This window comes from Danio rerio, chromosome 9 (genome assembly GCF_052040795.2).
Source record: "Danio rerio strain M-AB ecotype USA chromosome 9, GRCz13ab, whole genome shotgun sequence".
NCBI classification, from domain to species: Eukaryota; Metazoa; Chordata; class Actinopteri; order Cypriniformes; family Danionidae; genus Danio; species Danio rerio.
Window position 1 is genome coordinate 9267721 of NC_141029.1, and position 22216 is coordinate 9289936.

The 22216-nt window shown below is 37.7% G+C and overlaps 1 protein-coding gene across 25 annotated transcripts in view; it reads left to right on the plus strand.

Moving 5' to 3' along the window:
* The window catches only part of col4a2 (collagen, type IV, alpha 2), a 150357-nt gene extending 128730 nt beyond the window's left edge, over positions 1–21627 (plus strand). For 3 of the 25 annotated variants that reach the window (XM_087267483.1, XM_087267484.1, XM_087267485.1), the window contains exons 36-48: positions 1901–1975; positions 2070–2177; positions 2517–2624; positions 2734–2805; positions 3222–3347; positions 3791–3907; positions 4001–4162; positions 4383–4481; positions 6572–6718; positions 6843–6959; positions 9764–9955; positions 12428–12714; positions 18451–21627. In XM_087267483.1, the coding sequence (XP_087123609.1) occupies positions 1901–1975; positions 2070–2177; positions 2517–2624; positions 2734–2805; positions 3222–3347; positions 3791–3907; positions 4001–4162; positions 4383–4481; positions 6572–6718; positions 6843–6959; positions 9764–9955; positions 12428–12714; positions 18451–18705 (1865 nt within the window). In that variant the 3' untranslated portion in view covers positions 18706–21627. The remainder of the gene's footprint in view (positions 1–1900; positions 1976–2069; positions 2178–2516; positions 2625–2733; positions 2806–3221; positions 3348–3790; positions 3908–4000; positions 4163–4382; positions 4482–6571; positions 6719–6842; positions 6960–9763; positions 9956–12427; positions 12715–18450) is intronic. The other 22 variants (XR_015499186.1, XR_015499196.1, XR_015499176.1 and 19 more) reach the window with 18 other exon arrangements.
* The last annotated feature ends 589 nt before the right edge of the window (positions 21628–22216 follow it).

Here is a 22216-nt window from a genome sequence, read left to right on the forward strand (position 1 = left end):
TGTAGTAGTATCGATTGAAATTGTAGTTGGGATTATTGTAGTAGTTTTATTTGTTCCTAGAGTAGTAGATGTTGTTGATATAGTGGTATCAGAGGTACTAAACGTGTTGTTGTAGTAGTAGTAGTAGTCATTGTCAGCGTAGTAATATCAGAAGTAGTAGAGGTTGTCGATGTAGATGTTGTAGTAGCAGTGATTGCTGTAGTAGTAGTAGTAGTAGAAGATGTTGTTGTAGTAGCATCAGTTGTAATAGACGCTGTAGTAGTATCAGTAGTGGTAGCTGTTGTAGTAGTATCAGTAGTAGTAGACATTGTAGTAGTAGTAGTAGTAGTAGTAGTAAATGTGGCTGTGGCTGTAGTAGCAGCAGTAGTAGTTGTAATATTAGTAATTTTCTCTAGTAGTAGTTGGTGTAGTACTTGTGATTTATTATTGTTGTCAGTTATTATTACTGTTGTCTTTTCTTTCTTTTTACTGTCATTCTTAATAATCATACATTACAAGCATTGTTGTCACTCCTTTAAAAAAAACATTACCCTTAACTGATATAAAAATAAAAGTAAAAAAACAAAAAAAAACAAACAAGAACTAACCAAAATGGGATTGTGGATATAAAAAACAAAAACTAACTAAAATTATAGCAAAAATAATCTATGTACTTTGCACTGCCACATGTTGGAGCCATACGACATCTCGGAGTCTGTAATCCTGATGCCATTGGCCAGATCAAGTCGCTCTTCTTCCAGTCATCCTTGCTGTTTCTCCTGTGACAAAACAACGGCTGAACATGACAGCCGAATGATGAAAACATTAAATACGACCCAGACAGACACTTAAAAGTATTAATTCAACACATTTGTGCCCAATAATGGATTTTATTTTGGATTTCTGTATCCTGATAGCAAACGAATCGTTCCAAACTTCCCATCAATACTGTGTATCTAACCTAAGAAGCAGCCTCGCACACGTATTGTACATAGGCCTACTCTCGTGGGCTGTTGTATTTGAATTTGAGGACGGCTAGATGGTAGAGGTATATGGTAGTGGGTAGTGTTCTTGTGTCAAAAAAATGTAACTTATATGTTTCATTATTTAACCAGCCTAACAAATATCCTAATTTACAAATAATAATAATAATAATAATAATAATAATAATAATAATAATAATAAAATAACCCTGAAACTAAAAAAACTGAACTAAAACTAAGCAATATCAAAATAATAACGAATAAAAACTAGTAAATATGCCTATATAAAATTAAGTATTTTTTTTTATTAAAACTGAATTTAAAAATAAAAAGTCAAAACAAAATAAAATAAAAACTAAAACTAATGAAAAATCCAAAGCAATTATAACCTTGCTATATTTATTGCGATATGAATATAATTTCACCAGATGACTTGACTAGCTCCATTTCTGTTTTCTAGAATTCATAATTTTAGACTTATTGTGATTATTTCATTGGACAGTGCATTTGCACAAAACATAATACACACAATACAAGCACATATAAATAGAGTAAAACCAAGACACAAATGAAATAGTGCTTTATGGTTGTCTGGAGATCAAATGCAAATAATTCTGTCACTGTACAATCTTCGTTGTCTAAAAAACTGAATACAATTAATCTTTGTTAAAGCTACAAACATTATAATTCCCTATACACAAATGGTTTAAACCTAAGTTTAAATACTTTTACTCTGTTAAGGTTAAACTTCGTGATTGCTCCACAATGTTTAGAGCAGTGGCTCAACATTTCAGATCCTGCAAAGTGACTATTGCAAATGCGCACTTTACTTTAACGATGTGTTGTGCGGCCCTAAACCATATCAGATATTAATATTGGATGTAGACTTTCTGTACTCCATAAACAAAAAATGTTTATGAAGGATTTCTTTATTTAAGGTGACTTGGGGCCTACCATCAGTCTTCCAGGATCAACAGGACTGAGAGGTGAAACTGGACATCCTGGAAGTACAGGTTAGAAGTTCATATATCATGGAATACAACGGACATCATCCCGGACTTGTATTGTCCCTTTAATTAAGCTTCTTATTTAATATATATCTGTTAGGTGCGAAGGGACTCTATGGTATGCCTGGAGAAAGAGGAAGTTCAGGATTAGATGGAATTGAAGGGATGAAAGGCTACCAAGGTGAACCTGGGACAGTTGGACCACCAGGTACGAGGCTTCTTCACTTATGTATTTTTATGTGATGACTTTTATGACTATTTTATGTTACTTTGAGAAAACCTTGCTTAGATTTTTAAAATGGGTTTGTAAGCTATAAGTTTCAATTAAAGGATGAAAAAGAGAATGTTGTAAGGATAGTAACACTTTTGCACAATGCTTAGATACATTAGCATGTTAGCTAATGTTTTAGCATGTTGCTAGCCTGTCTGAAGCTATAGTTGCTCAGTTTTGCTTGTATTAGGTCAACTTGATATTTAAAGTTTGGTTTCAACACAGAATCATTTAATTGTTTTAGAAAAATTGTTTTTAACTGGATCTTTTTTTCAGGCTCTGATGGACTACAGGGTTTTCCAGGAAGCCAAGGTCACAAGGGCAGGTCAGGAGACCCAGGACAGACAGGAACCACTGGAATCCAAGGCCAGCCAGGCCAAAAAGGTCTCATGATCCACTTTAATGAAATAGAAACAAATCTGGTTTTGATTGATGGCATGTGTGCTCATTAGCTTGAATCAGTTAATAAATGTTTATATAATGTCTCTTGTAGGATTTCCTGGTCTTAAAGGCATTTTTGGGTTGGATGGACTGAAAGGTCAAAAGGGTAACCAGGGTGTCCCAGGTAACTCTTCGGTTGCATTTGTTATCTATATACCCCTACTCTTTTTACGAGAAGTGTCATGGGATTTTTAATGACCACGGAGAGTGGGGACCTTGATTTAACGTCTCATCCGAAAGACGGCACCCACTGACAGTATAGGGTCCCCTTCATTATACTAGGGCATTAGGACTCACACAGACCACAGGTTGAGCACCACCTGCTGGCCTCACTTACATTACTTTCAACAGCAACCTAGCTTTCCTATGTGGTCACCGTCTCCCATCCAGGTACTGACCAGGCTCAGCCCTGCTTAGCTTCAGTGAGTAACCGGTCTTGTGCTGCAGGGTGATATGGCTGTGACTAGCATAAAAAATGATCATAACATAAACCATTGTCTGCATATTAGTAATTCGTTGCTATGTTATGTCCCCTGCAAGGTACTGACAACTGGGGCCAACCAGGAAACCCAGGAACTAAAGGAGAGTTAGGAGAGACTGGCATCCCCAGCACAACAACTGGTGTCCCCGGGTCACTGGGACACAAGGGTACCACTGGAGATTCAGGTATATTGAAATTCATATCATTTTTCTTTGGATTAGTGCTGTTATTCATAAGGGATCACCACAGTGGAATGAACCGCCAACTTATCCAGCAAATGTTTTACACAGTGGATGCCCTTCCAGCTGCAACCCAGTACTGGGAAACACCCATACACACTTGCATTCACACTCTCACACTACAGACAATTTAGTTTCTTCAATTCACCTAAAGCGCATGTCTTCAGACTTGTGGGGGAAACCGGAGCACCCGGTGGAAACCCATACCAACACGGGCAGAACATGCAAACTCCACACAAAAATGCCAAGTGACTCAACTGGGACACAAACCAGTGACCTTCTTGCTGTGAGGCTGTGTTAACCACTGAGCTACCGTGCCGCCTGAAATTCATATTCATATAGTTTCAGTATAGTTTTAGTTAGCTACACTGAAACTGGTGTCGTTACAGGAAATAAGGGTGAAATTGGGCAGCGAGGTGTACCGGGGCCTCAAGGTCAACAAGGATTTTCTGATATAAAAGGAACGCAGGGCGACTATGGTTTTCCAGGCATAAAAGGAATACCAGGTAAAAGGCTGATCACTATGTTAAAATACTTTTTGAAAAGTTAGTTTTGAGGAAGTGTCATCTTGTAATTTTCCTGTTGCCTTCATCCTGTAGGTTTTCCTGGTACCAGAGGAACCCCAGGGATCCCATCTCCCTTCGGAGCAAAAGGAGATAGAGGAAATGTTGGTGATTTCGGATTATTTGGAGAAAAAGGAGTCCAGGGTGACAGAGGAGAAAAGGGAAGTTCTGGGGAATCTGGAGTGTCAGGAAGAAAAGGTAGATGAGATGGAATAGGAATCAGGCAATGCTTACTGCAGCTACACAAAACTAAAACAGCTCACTGTTAATCATATTGAATATGAATACAACAATACAGAAATAAATTGATAAAATGTTGTCCTCATAATAAAATGACATGATTTAATCCTCACGTTTGTTTTCAATGAACTGAAAAAGAACTGGAGTCATGTGCAATTTTTATTTTACATTTAATTAGGTGATAAAGGAGAGCCAGGGATGATGGGATTTCCAGGAAGACGTGGTTTTCAAGGTGACAGGGGCCCTTTTGGACCTAAAGGAGATACCGGACCCCCAGGTGATTAGTTAAAATCACTAAATAATTTGTCCGAACAACACCTAATCCAGAATAAAACATATAGCATTATTCCCAAAAACATTTTATTTAAATAAAATATTTGTGTTTTGGTATCCCAGTGTGGAAGATCTTGTATATGATATTTGTGAACCATTTTTGCTTATATATTTCATATTTTGTCAGTGTCTGGTATCTGACGGGCAGATTTCTTTTTAGTAAACAGATCTTAATAAGTTAGCTGATGCATATATATATATGCATATATACTATGTTGTATATATATATATATATATATATATATATATATATATATATATATATATATATATATATATATATATATATATATATATATATATATATATATATATATATATATATATATATATATATGTATATATACAACAGTTCTGTCTGGTTCTCAAATCTGATTGGCTGATAGCCGTGCGATATTCTGCAATATCAGAACTCCTACAGCCTCTTTACCCTTTGTGTATTAGTCCGCCCACATAGTGTGTGTGTGTGTGTGTGTGTGTGTGTGTGTGTGTGTGTGTGTGTGTGTGTGTTAGTATAATAGGTATGACTGTCTATCAGAACATATATTTGTGTCTATTTTTATTTTTGCCCAGTTTTTGGGTTCATCTAATTGGTCAACTGCCTTTAAAATGACAATGATGAGTGGAGCTGCATGTAATAGTTTAAATTAATTTAGGTTTTTTTTTTTTTTTTGATTTGGCATCAAAACATAGTAAGACACTCCAAGATACACGAGTCGAATGGTCATGTGTGTCAGTCAACCTCATTTACTTATGGCCCGTTTCCAATGAGTGGTACAGTACGGTACGGGCCGGTACCGGTCCCTTTTATCAAGCATACGACAGAAAGTTTCAGACAATGTAATTTTTACGGGAGGAAATGTCACAGTAAAGCCGTATGGGTCATTCACATATCATATGAGAAGTACTTCTCACAAAACAAATGCTTTACACACATAAATACTACTGTACTGTACTACTGTAACATCTGCATATATATTAAATAAATAATGCAACATATATGAACACAAACAAACCTTCACTCTCTGAAATGTTACCAAGTATAGAAAAACTACACACAGCATACATTTAGTCCTTATTTGAATTCAAAAACAACACAAAATATAGTCCACAGTCAAAGCAAACCTCTCATCTGTGTCTGTAATCTTCAGCAGCACATGTAACCTCTTGTTAGAAAGTAATTCCGTCATTCCCAGTTCATAATAGTCCAAAAGGCGATGATGAGCGTGGCAGTTTGTTGTTGTTTTATGTTGCAGAAGCACCATTTGCTGCAGTTTTTCTGGCTTCTCCTTTGATTCTTCACGCTTTGCTCTCGCGTTTGTTTATTTCAGAAAGGATCGGATATCAGAAGTGCTGTAATGATTACGAGCACGTTATTAATATGAGCTCAAGACGTTTATCATTTCAAATGTAGATGTGCGGCAACCTCTCTGAAGAAAGTGAAACTGCGCGCACTTTTAGACAGCCTCGTAAAGCAAAAACAGGACACGGCAGATTTCGTCCTTCTTGACTTTGTGGCTGTTCATCAAGATGACGACATGGTTTGTTTGAGCTTGGATCGACCATGTCTTGGTATATTTATATATTATTACAGTGTAATGTCCCAGCTGTGTTTTAAAAAATGTCGCTTCCTTTGTTTTCATTCACCTGCTTCTGCGAGCGACGTATTTCTGTAAACCAATAGCGTTCAGCTACGCGTCTAGCTTTTTTCGTGCTAGGTACCTTTGCAAAGGGTCACCAAAAAGCGTACCAAATCGTACCGTTCCACTCAGTGGAAACAAGCCAGTAGAAAAACAATGGAACATTTGGAATGTAAGAGCATTCTGTGTGAAAGGTTTCTCAAGAGTTTTGAGGATTGATCTGAATGCTGACACCATGTCCTACAGTTGAACGGCTTTATGATTGAGTTTTGATTCATCATTTATTCTGCGTTAACATTGCTATTCTCCCATTTTGTATTGTAAATCAACTCTACATAAATGAGTGCCATTAACCTAGCCTGCTCATCATCTATACTGTGCCTTTGTTTTTCAGGTTTTCCTGGATTACCTGGGGCTAAAGGATATCCACCAGTTCCACAGAAACTTCCAGGGGAGCAAGGGCCACCTGGTCAGATGGGTATTCAGGGACCATCGGGGCGCAATGGAAACCCAGGCCCTGCGGGACCTCCTGGTGATCCAGGTACAAAAATTTAAAGTGTCAATCTAGAACTTCTGCAATGAATATGACTTACTTTCTCTTCTTGTCCTGTTGCTGTCCCCCCAAATCCAGCTCCATCATGTAATTGGCTCTTATCTGTTTTTAGGATTTGTAGGTCCAAGTGGACACAAGGGGATGCCAGGTCTTCCTGGAATACCAGGAAGTCCAGGCTTCCGTGGAGAACTTGGATCAATGGGCCACTCTGGTCTGCAAGGCGAACAAGGTGAATGTTGTGCTTGTCTAAAAGTACTGTGAGGATTAAGGAATTCTGGGTTAGATTAGTGGATTAAAGATTGGGGGAAACTGGTTTATTTTAAATTTATTTCACATTTAAACTTTGTAACTGGAATCATTTTTTCATTTCATAATTTAGGAAAGTGTCACTAATTAAAGCATTTTCTTGGCTGCCAAAGTTATCAATGATTTAAGCCTATTTAAAATGATTTTATTAATTCCTTAAAGGATTAAGGTTAAATAAAAAATTGCACGAACTTTGATCTGAGGTGAGTGACCATTTGTCCCAACTGTGCACCAGTAAACACATTAGAAGTGTTTCCAGATTTCCCATTTCTTTGAAACAGAGATGTTTACATCCTTATCTGGGATGCATCTGGAAAGTCTTTATAGCGCTTCACTTTTTTCCCTAATTTTTTATGTTACAGCTTTATTTATTTATTAAAATAAAAAAATCTGAAAAATCACATGTACATAAGTATTCACAGCCTTTGCTCAATACTTTGTTGATGCTCCTTTGGCAGCAATCAACCCTGGGACCTTATATAGACAGGTGTGTACCTTTTCAAATCATGTCCAATCAACTGAGGCCGTACTCACACTAGGTACAGTTGCCTCGAACCGGGCCAAAGCACGCTTGTCCCCCCTCCCGTGTCCCCCCACGGCCCGCGCTCACACCACAAACGGGCTTCGGCACGCTTACGTCATCGCTGCTGCGCTGTTCAGTGAGAAGCACTCTCTCACTCAGCAGCACAGTGGAGATTTCTCTACTTATATCGTTTCAGTCGTTAGATATGCCAGCCAAATTTCTCGCCAAACAGTCCTTAGGGATGCGGGGACACGCAGTCAGATATTTCGCCGAACAGATCCGCCACTTTTTACGCTCATAAACAATCATAAAGCTCTTGTGCTGCAGGAATGAGGAGGTCTGCTGAAGGCGCGCAGCTGTCGTGCAGTTATGGGTTTTTGCGTCTTTAATAAACTACGGCAGTTTGCGTTCACTGAACAGTAAGAATTATTAATAAATCTAAATGAAATAGCCCCTTAAAAATCACGTCTCGCTTTCAGTTTCGAGCTTTGGCGCGTTTTGCACTCACACACAAGCGTACCGCGCCAAAGCCTAAGTGAACCGGGCTCAGGCACACCTCTTCCAACCGGGCCAGGGCCAGCCAAGTGAACCGTGCTTGAGCCCAATTCAGCGCACTCACACTTCTCAGACGATCCGGGAAACGGGCCTGGGCACGGTACGGATGGCATAGTGTGAGTAGGCCCTGAATTTACCACAGGTGACTTCTAATTAGGCTGCTGAAACATCTAAAGAATGATCAGTGGAAACATAATAGAGCGTCACGGCAAAGGCTGGGAATACTTATGTGCATGTGATTTTTTAAAATTTTTTTTTTTTTTTTTGAAATTTGCAACAATTTTAAATGAATATTTTTTCACATTGTCCTTATGGAGTTTTGAGAAAAAAAAAATTGAATCCATTTTGGAATAAGGCTATAACTTTAAAAATGTGGAAAAGTAAAGTGCTATGAATATTCCCAGATGCACTGTAAGTCTGTTAAAAGACAAAGGGAGGAGAAAATATATTTTATCTGTGCAACATATGCACAGAGTCTCCAAACCCTTCACCACCAATATATGTATTTCTACAGTTAATCTTTCACCTAGAGATAAGATGTGCCCTCTATCATATACTCTTGCTCAGTCATATTCAGTTGGTCATATGATTTTAATTATGCACATTGAATCATGTGATGTTATCTCTGTTGCTGAGAAGGTACAATAACCACCTAAGAGCACAATGGCAAAGTTGTTTTTAACCATTGAGAAAAACATCATATGATACAAGTGATTTTGCATGACCAGAAACGTATATATGCTGAATACATACGATTGTTAAAAAACAAATGAAGGGAAGCATTTCCCATGAAAAAAGTTAGGAACTAATGGTAGAGCATAGGTCTCAAACTCAATTCCTGGAGGGTTTTGCAGGTTTGCTCAATTTTGCTCCAACCCTAATCGAACACAGCTGATCCAACTAATCAAGGTGTTCAAGACTACTAGAGACTATTAAGCAAGGGTGAGTTAGAGGTGGTTGGAGCTAAACTATGCAGAGCAGCGGCCCTCCAGGAATTGTGATTGAGACCATTGTAGTAGAGAAGTAACTAATATGAACAATAATATTTACATAATTAACTTAATATTAGCAACATTAAAGTCTTCGGGAACTCATTGGCTTGACTCATGTTTGGAAAACAGAGTAATTTTAATAATTTGCCACCACGGTGTTTGAAAACCTACAAACTGATTCAAAACCAGGCCAACTGGTCTTCTTCAAGACAATTTCATGCTCCCAACTTTGTGTGAACAGTGGGGAAGACCCTTCCTGTTTCAGCATAACCAAGCACCAGTGTACAAAGCAATAACAAGCACAAGAAACATGGATAAATGAGTTTAATTTGGAGGAACTTGACTGGCCTGCATAGAGGCCTGATCTCAATCCGACTGAACATCTTTGGGTGAATTAGAGTAAAGACTGTGAGCCAGGTCATTTAATATCATTGCCTGATCTCACAAATGTGCATCTGAAAGAATGGTCAAAATTTTCCATAAACACACTCCTATACCTTGCAGAAAGCCTCTCCAAAAGGGTTCATGTGTGTGTAAAGGCAGATGTCCCAACACTTTTGCCAATATAGAGTACTAAAAGAAAGAACTGCAAATCATTTGATCATGTGAATATCTGACTGCTCACAATATGAATTGATAATCAATCTGAATTCTCAGGGACTCGAGGACGACCTGGTATACCCGGTCCTCTTGGAATGGCTGGCCGCAGTGTGAACGTTGGCTACCTGCTGGTGAAGCACAGTCAGTCTGAGGAGATCCCCATGTGTCCTCAGGGCATGTCCTTGTTATGGATGGGTTACAGTCTTCTGTACTTCGAGGGCCAGGAAAAGGCCCACAACCAAGACCTGGGTGAGTGCTGGACATCAATCACGAGATGTCAGTCATTTGCAGAACTTTTGAACCGAATGTTAATTTCAGATTAAATGCATATCATATATATCATTGTGGTTTCCACAAATATATTAATTAGGCAGAACTGTTTTCAACATGGAGAATGATAATAAATGTTTCTTGAGGAACATCTTACAATGTTTTTTGAAGGATTATGATGCTGATACTTAAGGTTTCTTTTCAAAACATCTTACCAACTCCTTGGGGTAGGCTGACGTAAAACCAACATTTCAACAGTGTCTAGATCCCGAAGACCAAGTGTTTTGAAATAAGCACAGTACTATGGAACCAGATTAGTCTCAAAAGAAATTCACACAAAAGACACGATGTACACATGCGTAGCCAAATTCACGTGCATAAAACCAAATTCACGTGCGTAAAATATTTATTTATATTCACAAAAAAAATTCACGTGCACAAAATAAAAATACATTTTCATAAAATACGTTTCACAAATGCAAAACACCATTTGCATATGTATAAGAGTGTACAAAAAGTTTTGAATGTTTAAAACTTGTGAGTTCATCCTGAATGAGAATGTGCAAATCCTCTTTCACGTACGACTCCCCCTGGATTCGTGTGTGTGTATTTGTGAGACTGTTCCTCTCCAGCATGGCGAACGGAGAAAGCAGCAGTTGTACTTTTTTAAAATTTATTTATATATTTGACCATATCCTCACTCTTTTTATCCATTATTTTGCCGCAGCTCCGCTTTTCTTATTTATTGTCTCGCAGCCCTATGAGCAACATGTATCCTGCAGGGTAATCATAAGTATCATTCCGGCCAGGCCAGCATTGCAGCGCCATTGTGGTCCAGTGGTCAGCACGTTGGGTTACCATGCCCTTAGACCTGTGTTTGATCCTCACCTAATATGATATCTTTTTTTTTTTCATTTTTATTGTTAAGGCATATAAAACTGTAAGGTTGTTGAACATTTGAAGTTCTAAAGCAGCTGTTTTCTTGAAAAAGATGTGATAGTGTCATTAGAAACTGAATGAAACTGAAAAAAAAATAAAGATCCTCACCTTAGTAAATATCTTTTTTGCCAGTTTCATTGTGTCTAATGACACTATCACGTCTTTTTCAAGAAAACAAGAAGACGTGAATTTGGTTTTACGCATGTGAATTTGGCTACGCATGTGTACATCGTGTCTTTTGTGTGAATTTCTTTTGAGACTAATCTGGTTCCATACTGTACAGTATTAATGTTCAAACTATTTATAATGATTAAAATGGCTGACAGTAATAAATATTTTTAATAATAGGAATTATTAATCTTCCTCGTCATTATGGTGGTACTTGGAGACAGATTTTTTTTTTCCTTAATGAAAAAAGTTTGAGAACCACTGATTTAAAGGAATAGTTCACCATAAAATGAATACTTACTCATACTCCAGTGCTTTTAAAGGCCCTGGTAAACTTTAAAAGAAATTGAAAATAGTACTTAAAGGACATCATTTCAAACAAAATCCTCTTTTTAGTTTGTTTTGGCTGGATTTTCTTCGAAATGAGCAAAAAGAAATTCAGTAAGGCTGATTGATTGAATGCTGCGTTTTATGGAAACAGAATACTGTCACTCAGTCTTTTTGCAGAACGAACCAGATTTCACGTATACCAGAGCCTTAAACCCTGAGTATCTTTTTTCTGTTTGAACACAAAAGAAGATAGTTTGAAGAATGTTGGAGATAGGGTTTTCTAGTCGGAAAAAAATGCCATGGATGTCAATGGCTACCAATCTCCAACATTCTTCATTTTTCAATACATTCTTTCATTCTTTCATTCTTTCATCTTCATTTTTAGGTGAACTGTCAATTTAAAATTGTATAAAATTCATTAATTTTCCTTCGGCTTAGTCCCTTTAATAATCAGGGGTTGCCACAGCGGAATGAACTGCCAACTTATCCAGCATATGTTTCACACAGCAGATACCCTTCCAGCTGCAACCCAGCACTGGGAAAAACCCATACACACTAATTCACACACATACACTGCGGATAATTTAGCTCAGGGTTGGCCAACCCTGTTCCTGGAGAGCCACCTTCCTGCAGATTTCAGTTGCAACCCATATCAAACACACCTGAACCAATTAATGAGGACCTGAACACAACGTGATAATTACAGGCAGGTGTGTTTTGATATGGGTAGCAACTGAAATCTGCAGGAAGGTGGCTCTCCAGGAACAGGGTTGGTCACCCCTGTTTTAGCTTGTCCAATTCAACTTTAGCACGTGTTTTTGGACTTGTAGGAGCACCCAGAGGAAACCCACACCAACACAGTGAGAACATGCAAATTCCACACAGAAATGCCAACTGACAAAGCCAGGACTCAAACCAGAGACCTTCTTGCTGTGAGATGGCAGTGCTAACCACTGAGCCACTCAAAAGAGTACAAATATAAACGTCCTCATATGATTCTGTTTTGTTCTGCAGGTCTAGCCGGATCATGCCTCCCCCGTTTTAACACCATGCCCTTCCTGTACTGTAATCCGGGAGACATATGCTACTACGCCAGCCGCAATGACAAATCCTATTGGCTGTCCACAACCCAGCCGATTCCCATGATGCCCGTGGAGGAGTCTGAAATAAAGCCGTACATCAGCCGCTGCTCTGTGTGTGAAGCTCCATCTGTGGCCATCGCCGTACACAGTCAAGATACAACCATTCCAAACTGCCCAGTCGGCTGGAGAAGCCTCTGGATTGGCTATTCCTTCCTCATGGTGAGACTTCAGTTCTAAAATTCCCCAACATACCCGCAGTGAATTTATTATCATTTTTCAAACAGGAGTTAATAACTTTAAAAGCATGACAAGTGGTGTAAATCCCATAGTAGATGGAAGTCAAATGTTCTCTCACATTCCATGAAACTTTGCTTTGGCTTGATTTTGATTAATTAAAGTAATGCTTTACATGCATAGATTTTAATAATGGCCTTTTAAAATAGCATTATAAATCATTTTAAGCCTCTAATATAGTGTTTCCCATCCCTGTTCCTGGAGGCACACAAACATATTGTGGATGCCTCCCTTATCGGACCCATTAACTTCAGGTTATAGAGTCTCTTATGTTCTGATGAGTTGATTCAGGTGCATTTGGTTAGGGAGAGGTTGAAAATGTGTACTTTTGGTGTGCCTTCAGGAACAGGGTTGGCAACATTAGAAAGAGTACTGAAAAGTCATTCTCGAGTAAAAGTACCATTACTTGCCTAAAAATGTAGTGTAAGTACAGTAAAAGTATCTGTAGTAAATACTACTCAAAGTATGAGTAAAATGTAGCCCTTTCAAAAGTACTCAAGAGTTGTAAGTAGTGAGTATTATGCTGTAAAAAGCTGATGCATTTACATTTAATTTGTGGATGTGTGTAAACGTAACATTCTGTAGTGCATTTAGTTATTGCCCAGACGTTATAAGATGTTAGATTTAGGTTGTGATGTCAGGTGACCAAAATCAGGGTTTCTGCTGGTTTCACTAAGTTAAATGTAAGACTTTAAGACATTTTTAGCTCAACAATGAATGAAATTTTAGACTAAAATTGCTAAATGCTAAATAATTTTTCAAATGGCCCAGATGGAAAAGATCTTCATTTGCCTTATCAAAAAAAAATAATTATTATAATTTAATGATACAATAATAAATTCATTTTAAAATATTTTATATTTTAGATATTTCTTAGCAAAATATTCTAAATATTGTTTAAAAACAAGCAAGCTTTACTTGTATCTATTCACTTTTTTCAACATAAACTTTCTTTAATATAAAAAAAATCATTAACAAATGTTTTAAAAGTTTTTAAAAACTATAATAAAGTAAATCTATGCATAACAATCTGTCCAGTGTCCTCAGCAGTAAATACATGGAGAACTTTTTAAACAAACAAAATTTTTAAACCATTATGATAAATAGAGTTAAAAATGACCTCTTTTAATGAAAAGTTAAACGTTTTATTGAGATGGATTGTTTGTGATTGTGTGGGTTTTAGGCCAGATTGGGTAGCAATACAATACCAAAGAAAAATTAAGACCTGTTGAAAAAAGATTTAAGACCTCCAACACAATATTTCAGTAGATTTAAGACTTTTTAGGCCTAAAATTTAGATTTCGAGATCTAGGGACAACATTATTTTGACGTCCAATAATGTCAGACGACGTTGATTTTATGTTGAGTTAGAAAGTGACCAAAATCCAACGTCGAGCCAAAATCTTAAAACAACTTCATATTGACATCGAATACGGACATTTATTCATCAGGTATGACAACTAAAATTCAACATCTGATAGACGTCATAGTTGTAACGTCCACACAACGTCAAGCTATAATATTTGGTTGATTTCAGGTTGGACTTTGGACATTGACATCGGCCTGACGTTGGGTTCTGATGTCAACCCGATTTTTATTTCTAAACAAAATGCAATGTTCCCACTACGTTGGGGTACAATGTCAGTCATGTGACGTCATGTTGACGTCTTGTGCCTGCTGGGTGTTTAAGTCCATTTAGGTCATCATAAAGTAAACATCTGTCATTTTGTCATTAGTAACATGCATCTAAACTGTCTTTGAGTCCATGTGTGTAAAGATTTTGGACATTTGAACACTTTTAATGCTTCCAAACAGTTTGCTGCAATTATAAATCCCCCATGTCTTTAGGTAGTTCATTATGATGCAATTTACCTTCTATCCGCAATTTGATTGAACAGGAATCACAGGACTGATTTTTCTAATCCCCATAGAGAAGAAAAAATAAAGTAGTGACTGCAGGTTGAAGGAAAGTAGAGGAGGAAAAGTACAGAAACAGCACTAAAAATGTACTCAAGGGAAAGTAAAAGTACACATTTATAAAACTACTTAGTAAATTACAATTCCTGAGAAAAACTACTCAATTACAGTAATTTGATAATTTGTAATTTATTACTTCACACCACTGGTTGGGAAACACTGTATTATGGACTTAAAATGCCTTATAACGCTATTTTAAAAGGCCATTATTTTGTTTACACGGTCACTAGAATGGCATGTGGTGTCGCTAAGCACTTATGTGACCTGATCCAGGCTTAACTACTGGTCTTTTTTCAAAATTATGGTCTCACCCTCAAAATGAAAGTCCCCTCTACATCGTGTACTTCACAGCAGCACCTCTTTATTCCAGTCTGTCTTAAACCCATTAATTGCACTCTGATTTCACTTAAAGTACTCATTTGGGTTCAACCAAAAATTGTAATTAAGTTATTAATTACTTAAAGTAGTTAATAGCTACTCATCATTTAAAGTTACCATAACGTCTTCTTCTGTACCCTCATTCTCCTGATCATGGATCTTTTAAAAGATGGTGTGTATGGAAAATGCCTCAATAAAGATGCCTCCTCTCCTCTTTCTTTCGTGTTTGCTAAATCCACTTCTCCACTCATTTTTGATCTATGACAGATATAACGTTACACTAAAGTCCGCTCAGTTTAGTGCGGGTTATTACAAAACTGACGTTTCTGCGCTTGACCAATTACAGCATTCTGTTTAGTTAAAGAAAGAAAGGCAATTTAAATATAATAATAATATTAATATGTGATCGTGATTTTTTTGCTCAGAGGAAATACAGTTGTCTGAGCAATATAGTTTTTAAAGAGAGGGAGGCACCTATAAGTCTAAACATTATTAAATACCCACGAGACACTTGTGACTTTATATCACATTTGCATTATTTTTCAAAAATGTTTCCTTCCTGTTAAAAATAAATATATTTCCAATCTGATATGTAACGAGGAGAAAAAAAAAAAGTAGCACGAGTTCAGCTGATGGTGGATTCGAACCGAATTGAGGATCAATCGCGTCAAAAGATGAAGCATTATGCCTTACAAGGTGTGCCACTGCGGCTGTATTGTTAAACAGCTCTTTACTCATCTTGTCTCTATCAATCAGGCATAGATGGGTGTAAACCCTGAATAGCTTATTCCAACTAGATGCGCTATTTGTAATTAGCCTAAAAATACACTCCGAAATTGTCTTTTTTTTCTCTTCCCCCTCGCAGGGGCCCCTAGTGCGCACGGACCCCTGGGCCTGTGCCCATAAGGCCCATTGGTTAATCCGGCCCTGCTTTTATCTATGATTTTCTATTGAAATTCGAGAGCTCCCTCATCCTCCATAGACAGGAGCATTTTATTAGACTGCACAGAGCAACATTATAACAGAACCCTAATAGAATGGAGAAACTATGACGTCACCTTGTAGTCGAATCGGTTGCTAGCATAAAACTTGTTCCCTTAATAAAATCCCTATAGGATTTTCCCATAGGCTTTTCGAAGAATGTGAATAATAAGCTCTGTGTTCAAACACTGTTCATTACACTAACACGTTTTGTCCAGCCGGATAATCGTCACACAAAAGTACAACTTTGAACACTTTTGGATCTTAAATGCAAACGCAAAAACCGAAAAGCTAACATTAGGCTATAATAGGACTACAGTACCTTCAGGGCGCGCGCATGTCACGTCAGCCCCACCTTGCTACAGACAACTTTTCACGCATATTTTTAGAAATACAGTCCATGACAAAGAGTTAATCCCTCTGTTTATTATAATGCGCACTATTTGTTATAAACAAATAAATACGCAAAAAAACGCATAGACCTACATGCTTTTTGGAAATACATCTGTTTTGCTTTACGGTTGTTGTAAAAGTTTTAAACTATGTATAAATTTGCCTACATGGTATTATCATAAGGCATATTTAAATAAGTGTATCGCTTCGTGCATACAGCCCGCTTACCTTAACAGTTGACAGAAATGAGGCGTGAGGGACAAGTCTACATGCCTGCAAGTTCATCACTGATAGAAAACAACATTCAATATTATTTTTATATCACGAAGTACAGCGAAAAGCAGCCTATACAGTCACATATGCTGTATATTTCATGGAGGAGTGTAAATATTGCAGTTATGACAGCATAAATGTGTTCAGATGAAGAAGAAAGAACTACGAAAAATCAATAGATCACAATAAAATGACAGTTAATATGTCTGTATTTTTACCCATTTATTCACACGTTTGCATTACTAAGAGCAGGAAAGAGACACTATACTGGTAAGCTATAATATATTATATAAGCCATAATATTGTTTAATTAAAATAAATGTCAACAAATTAATCTGTCTCGACGGTCTTTACATGTGAAGGATTTATCTACACACAGTATGAATTCCAGATTAGAAAAACACTACAAACAATGAAATACTATTTATGAAAATACTTAAATCACAGACTAATCCAAATGCCCAACACAAGCGAGCTGCCCTCCAGACCAGATCAGCTCGATGACGTATAATGTCTCCGACACTGCCTGTAGTCCCATTTAGCAACTTGATAGCAACCGTCTTTTTAAAGAAGCATAACCAATAAACAAACAAAAAAAAATCAAGAGTGATATTTAACTGTGTTGTAGAATAAAAGGTGAAAGTATCTTGAGTTAGTGTTAGCCACAGCCTTATTTAAGCGATTTTACTGAAACCCCATTTAAAAATCCCATTGACTTTGGGACGAAGGAACCAGAACTGCTAAAATGCGAACTCACTTCTGGGTTTTTGCATACAAATTAACGTCATAGTTCCACCACCCTATATGTATTTAGTGTGATAAAACTAGTGCTTATTCTTCTCCACATGATCTCCAGCAGGAAAATTGGAAGTGGTGGATTTTGGCGTAATAAAAGCTCTGCTGCTTTCATGCCATGTCGCATTTGACTCTCATCAGCAATTCCTTCAGTGTTCTCATTTCTCTACAACTGCTTTACTCTGCATCATCCTACCATCAAAAGTATTGAGTTTGGTACCAACCAGTGTTAAAAACATCCATTTCATGCTAACATTTACGCCCTGTCCAGCAAGCTCTTAAACACAGCTGATTCGCTGTTGTGTTCACTTGCTCTGCTCACGTGATTGACCGTGAAAATCATCAGTTCACTGCATCTTCACCGCTGTGCACTGACGGCAAACACAGATACAGGGACACTGGAGCTTTTCATAGTCACATCAATCAGCTGACATACAAGCAATTCGCTTTACGGTTCGACTGTTCTGCGCAGATTTAAAACGCTCTAGAGTCCATTTGTCTGTGTTTGCACTCATTAAACAGGTGAAGAATGGTGAACCGATGACTTTCACAGCCAATCACAGTCATTTCTGTTGAGCACATGAACACAATGGCCAAACAGCTGTGTTTAAGTATGTGCTCAAATGTTAGCGGGAAAGGGACATTTTTAAAATGTCAATGTCGAATGCTTCAGCTCATCTATGAACATGATTTCTGCAGGATTCCTATAGGATGTAATGAAGATCAAAACTCCAACGACTCCACATTAGTCACGTCAACATCAAACTACAGCTTTGTTTGTTGTGAAATCACTCCCTCTAGTGGTCAAATTGACATACTGTGTGTGCCTTTAACAGCGTTTACCTCTTCCTGTCTCCCTCGCAGCACACAGCAGCTGGAGATGAAGGTGGAGGTCAGTCTCTGGCGTCTCCAGGCTCGTGTCTTGAGGATTTCCGCACCACCCCCTTCATCGAGTGCAACGGGGCCAAGGGAACGTGTCACTACTTCGCCAACAAGCACAGCTTCTGGCTGACGTCTATCGACGAGTCTTTCCAGAGCTCCCCTTCCTCTGAGACACTCAAAGCCGGTCAGCTCCTGTCCCGCATCAGCCGCTGCCAAGTGTGCATGAAGAACCTGTAGCCGGTGAACTTTTGACTACAGCAGCGGCTTCCACGGTTAACACCCGCTCAGTACTTCATTCCAAGTTAGGCTTTTGAAATTGCTTCATTTATTTAATGTACGCTCTCAGATTCACTCTTCACTACTGTGTGCCTTATGACTGAAGATACTATGAAAGCACAGCAGCCATGATATCCATCTTTTCTATATTTATGAAATGGTGCTTAATTTCTAACTTATTACCTCAGCATTATTATTATTATCTTACTATCTGTTACTGTTGTTAGCAACAGCATACAGCTGAACCAAAGAAGGCCATGCTAATGCTCCTCTTGACCCTGTCAGAGAGTCAAAACCAGTTTCATTGGTGTTGATTTACACTAAATACACACTCTTCTGGCTTTAACAAAAGCTGTTTGAACTTTTAGTGAAATCTGGACTTCATTTGTTGCTATTCTCATTTGGTGCAAACAGTATTTTCTGCTACGCCTAATGTAAATATGATCTATTTTTAAATATGTCTATTTTTAAAATACTCAAACCCAGTCATTTGATTGATTCAGTTCTGGTTTTCATTCAGAATTTGAGCGTGAATCAAATTATGCTGAGTTCAGACTGCACAATTTTCAAAGTAGTTGCATCACAGATGCTTTCACACAGCTTGACTATCTGGTGTAGCGTTCTGTAGCTGCTGTGTTTACACCAGGGGTGGCCAATCCTGTTCCTGGAGAGCCACCTTCCTGCAGATTTCAGTTGCTACCCATATCAAACACACCTGAACCAATTAATTAGGACCTGAACACCACGTGATAATTACAGGCAGGTGTGTTTATTATGGGTTGCAACTGAAATCTGCAGGAAGGTAGCTCTCCAGGAACAGGATTGGTCACCCCTGGTTTACACTGTAGGATGGATCGGCGACAGGGGGTTTTATCTTGCATGACTTCACGATAGGAAGAATCGCTGACAACGTTGTCTCGGTCCGCAAACTACATCTCAACCAGAAACATAAGAGAAGTGATGTGGAAACAACACAAGGTCACATAGTATATATTCCGCAAATTAACTACATTGTAAAAAAAATCCATCATTTTACAGTTTATTGCCGGCAGCTGAGGTGCCGGAAAATAACGGCTGTTAAATCACAGAAATTTACCGTAAAATAGCAAACATTAAATTAGAGAAATTTCATTAAATTTAAATTTCTGGTAAGTTTCTGTAATTCAACCTGTAATTTAACAGCTGTTATTTTACTTTTTCTTTTCCCGGCACCCCAGCTGCCGAAAACAAAGCGTAAAATTATTGATTTTTTTTACAATGTGCACACTGAGAAAGAAGCCTTTAGTGGGGTAGAAAATGTACTTATTTTGCTCACCTGGCTTTTGAAAGGAAATGTCAGTTTTTCCTAAACTTTTTTTTCTTTTTCAACCTGATTGTGATTGTTCGCTCAGATGAAAAGTCAAACACTTGTGCTCCTGTCAAATTTACACTAGTCTTTCCTTCATTTCTTGGCTCTAAATAGACTGAAAAACCCTTTTTTTTTTTTTACTTCCTCTCCATCCTCTCGCTGGCCTGCAGATATCCATACTAGTGGATGCTGCTCTCTGATTGGCTGTAGGTGATCGCCAATGTTATTTTCAATCATAACACATTTCATACAGAATACATATCCAGATATTTAGTAGCATGATAAAAATCTGAACGTGTCACTACTTCGCCAGCGACTTACTTAGATGGCGTCTTTGATAGTTCACTGTGTGATTGTAACTCACATGAACAAACATCGATTTGCCTGTGATTAAGGCATTTGTCTGCGATTTCTAAAAACTTGGCGGTCTAATCGGGGCTAAAATCATGCAGTCTGAACTCGACATTAGGTTCACATCCTTAAAAACAGCCTTGATGTCTGTTAGGATCTTAAAGGGACAGTTCAACCAAAAATGAACATTTCTGATTATTTTCTCAGTGAATCCTCAGACAGTGTTGATTTTCTTTTCAGTAAAACATTTAGGATTTTTTTTTTTTACTGATTGTTGTTTTTAAATTAGATTTTTACTAAAACCATGCTCCATGGCCATTCAAAATGTGAGTTAACTGCTTTTGGCACTTTGAGGTCCAAAATTTGTATTCACTTTTGACTCTCAAAGTGCCAAAAGCAGTTAAATCACATGGAGGTAAACAAATACATCCAGACAAAAAATGCATACCTAAGATTTTTGATAAGGACTAATAAAGTGAGATGATCAGTTTTTACATTATTGTTTCCATTTTTATGGTGAACTGTGCCTTTAACAATCTGGCTGTGTGCTTTAACCTCTATATAAATATTTATAATTTCATCACACTAACACCATCTACTGCTGCCTGTACATTGCTTTTGCTTTGTTTGTCAAATCACTCAGTTATTTTCAGCACGACCCTTTTATCATGTATTATCATCACTATTCCAGTGTTTTAATTTTCAAAAGGTCATGAACTCTCAGACTTGAAGCTTTTTTATTTTACTAGAGTTTGGTCCGGTCCGCAACCTTGCCTTGTTGTTCCACCAAATTGCACTGATGTTTCTCTGAGGTTTACGTGTGGTTGGAAGGCTCAATCTTTGACCCGCTTCCACCAGAAGTGCCCTTATTTTCCACTGAGCCTGTAAACAATGACTAAACCCAACGTGGCTCACCTAAAAGTGTTCAAGTTATTTTGGACTTTGAGCAGCTTTGGCCGTTTTCAGTGCACATTGCACAAGTGTTACTGTCTGAAGCCCATAAACCACTCACCGTGTGTGGAAAAGAACCAAACGAGATTCAAATTCAAAAGATGTTTTGAAACAGTCACTGCTTTTTTTTTTTATCAAATGTACTTAAAATGTAACAGTGGAATATTTGAAGACATTGATTTTGAATTAAAGTGTTATTGAATAAAAGAACAATAAATGCTTTTTGTTTGTTAGATTAGTGTCATCTCTTATTTGAATGCAGAGAGAGTGAACTCTACACTTATACTTAGGCCGAATACATACACTACCTGACAAAAGTCTTGTCGCCTGTGCAAGTTTCAGGAACAACAAATAATTACTTGATTTCTAGTTGACCATTACATTGCAAATAACACAGTAAAGGGCAAATTCTTCAGGAGGATAGCGCTGAAAAGCAAAGAAAGTCAAGGTACTCCAGGATTGGCCAGTCCAGTCACAAGATATGAATATTATTGAGCATGTCTGGGGTGAGATGGAGGTGGTATTGAAGATGAATTCAAAGGCTCTTGATGAACTCTGGAAGTCCTGCAAGAAAGCTTTCTTTGCCATTCCAGATGACTATTAATAAGTGATTTGAGTCATTGCAGAGATGGATGGATGCAGTCGTCCTAGCTCATGGGAGTCATACACAATATTCATTCTGTCTCCACTGCACCATGACTTTATATTCTGTACATTATTTCTGTTCAGCGACAATACTTTTGTCTAAGCAAAGTCAGACCTTACTCTCCTAATTAAATAATTAATAAAAACATGATCATATTTTATTTTGGTAAAATAAGC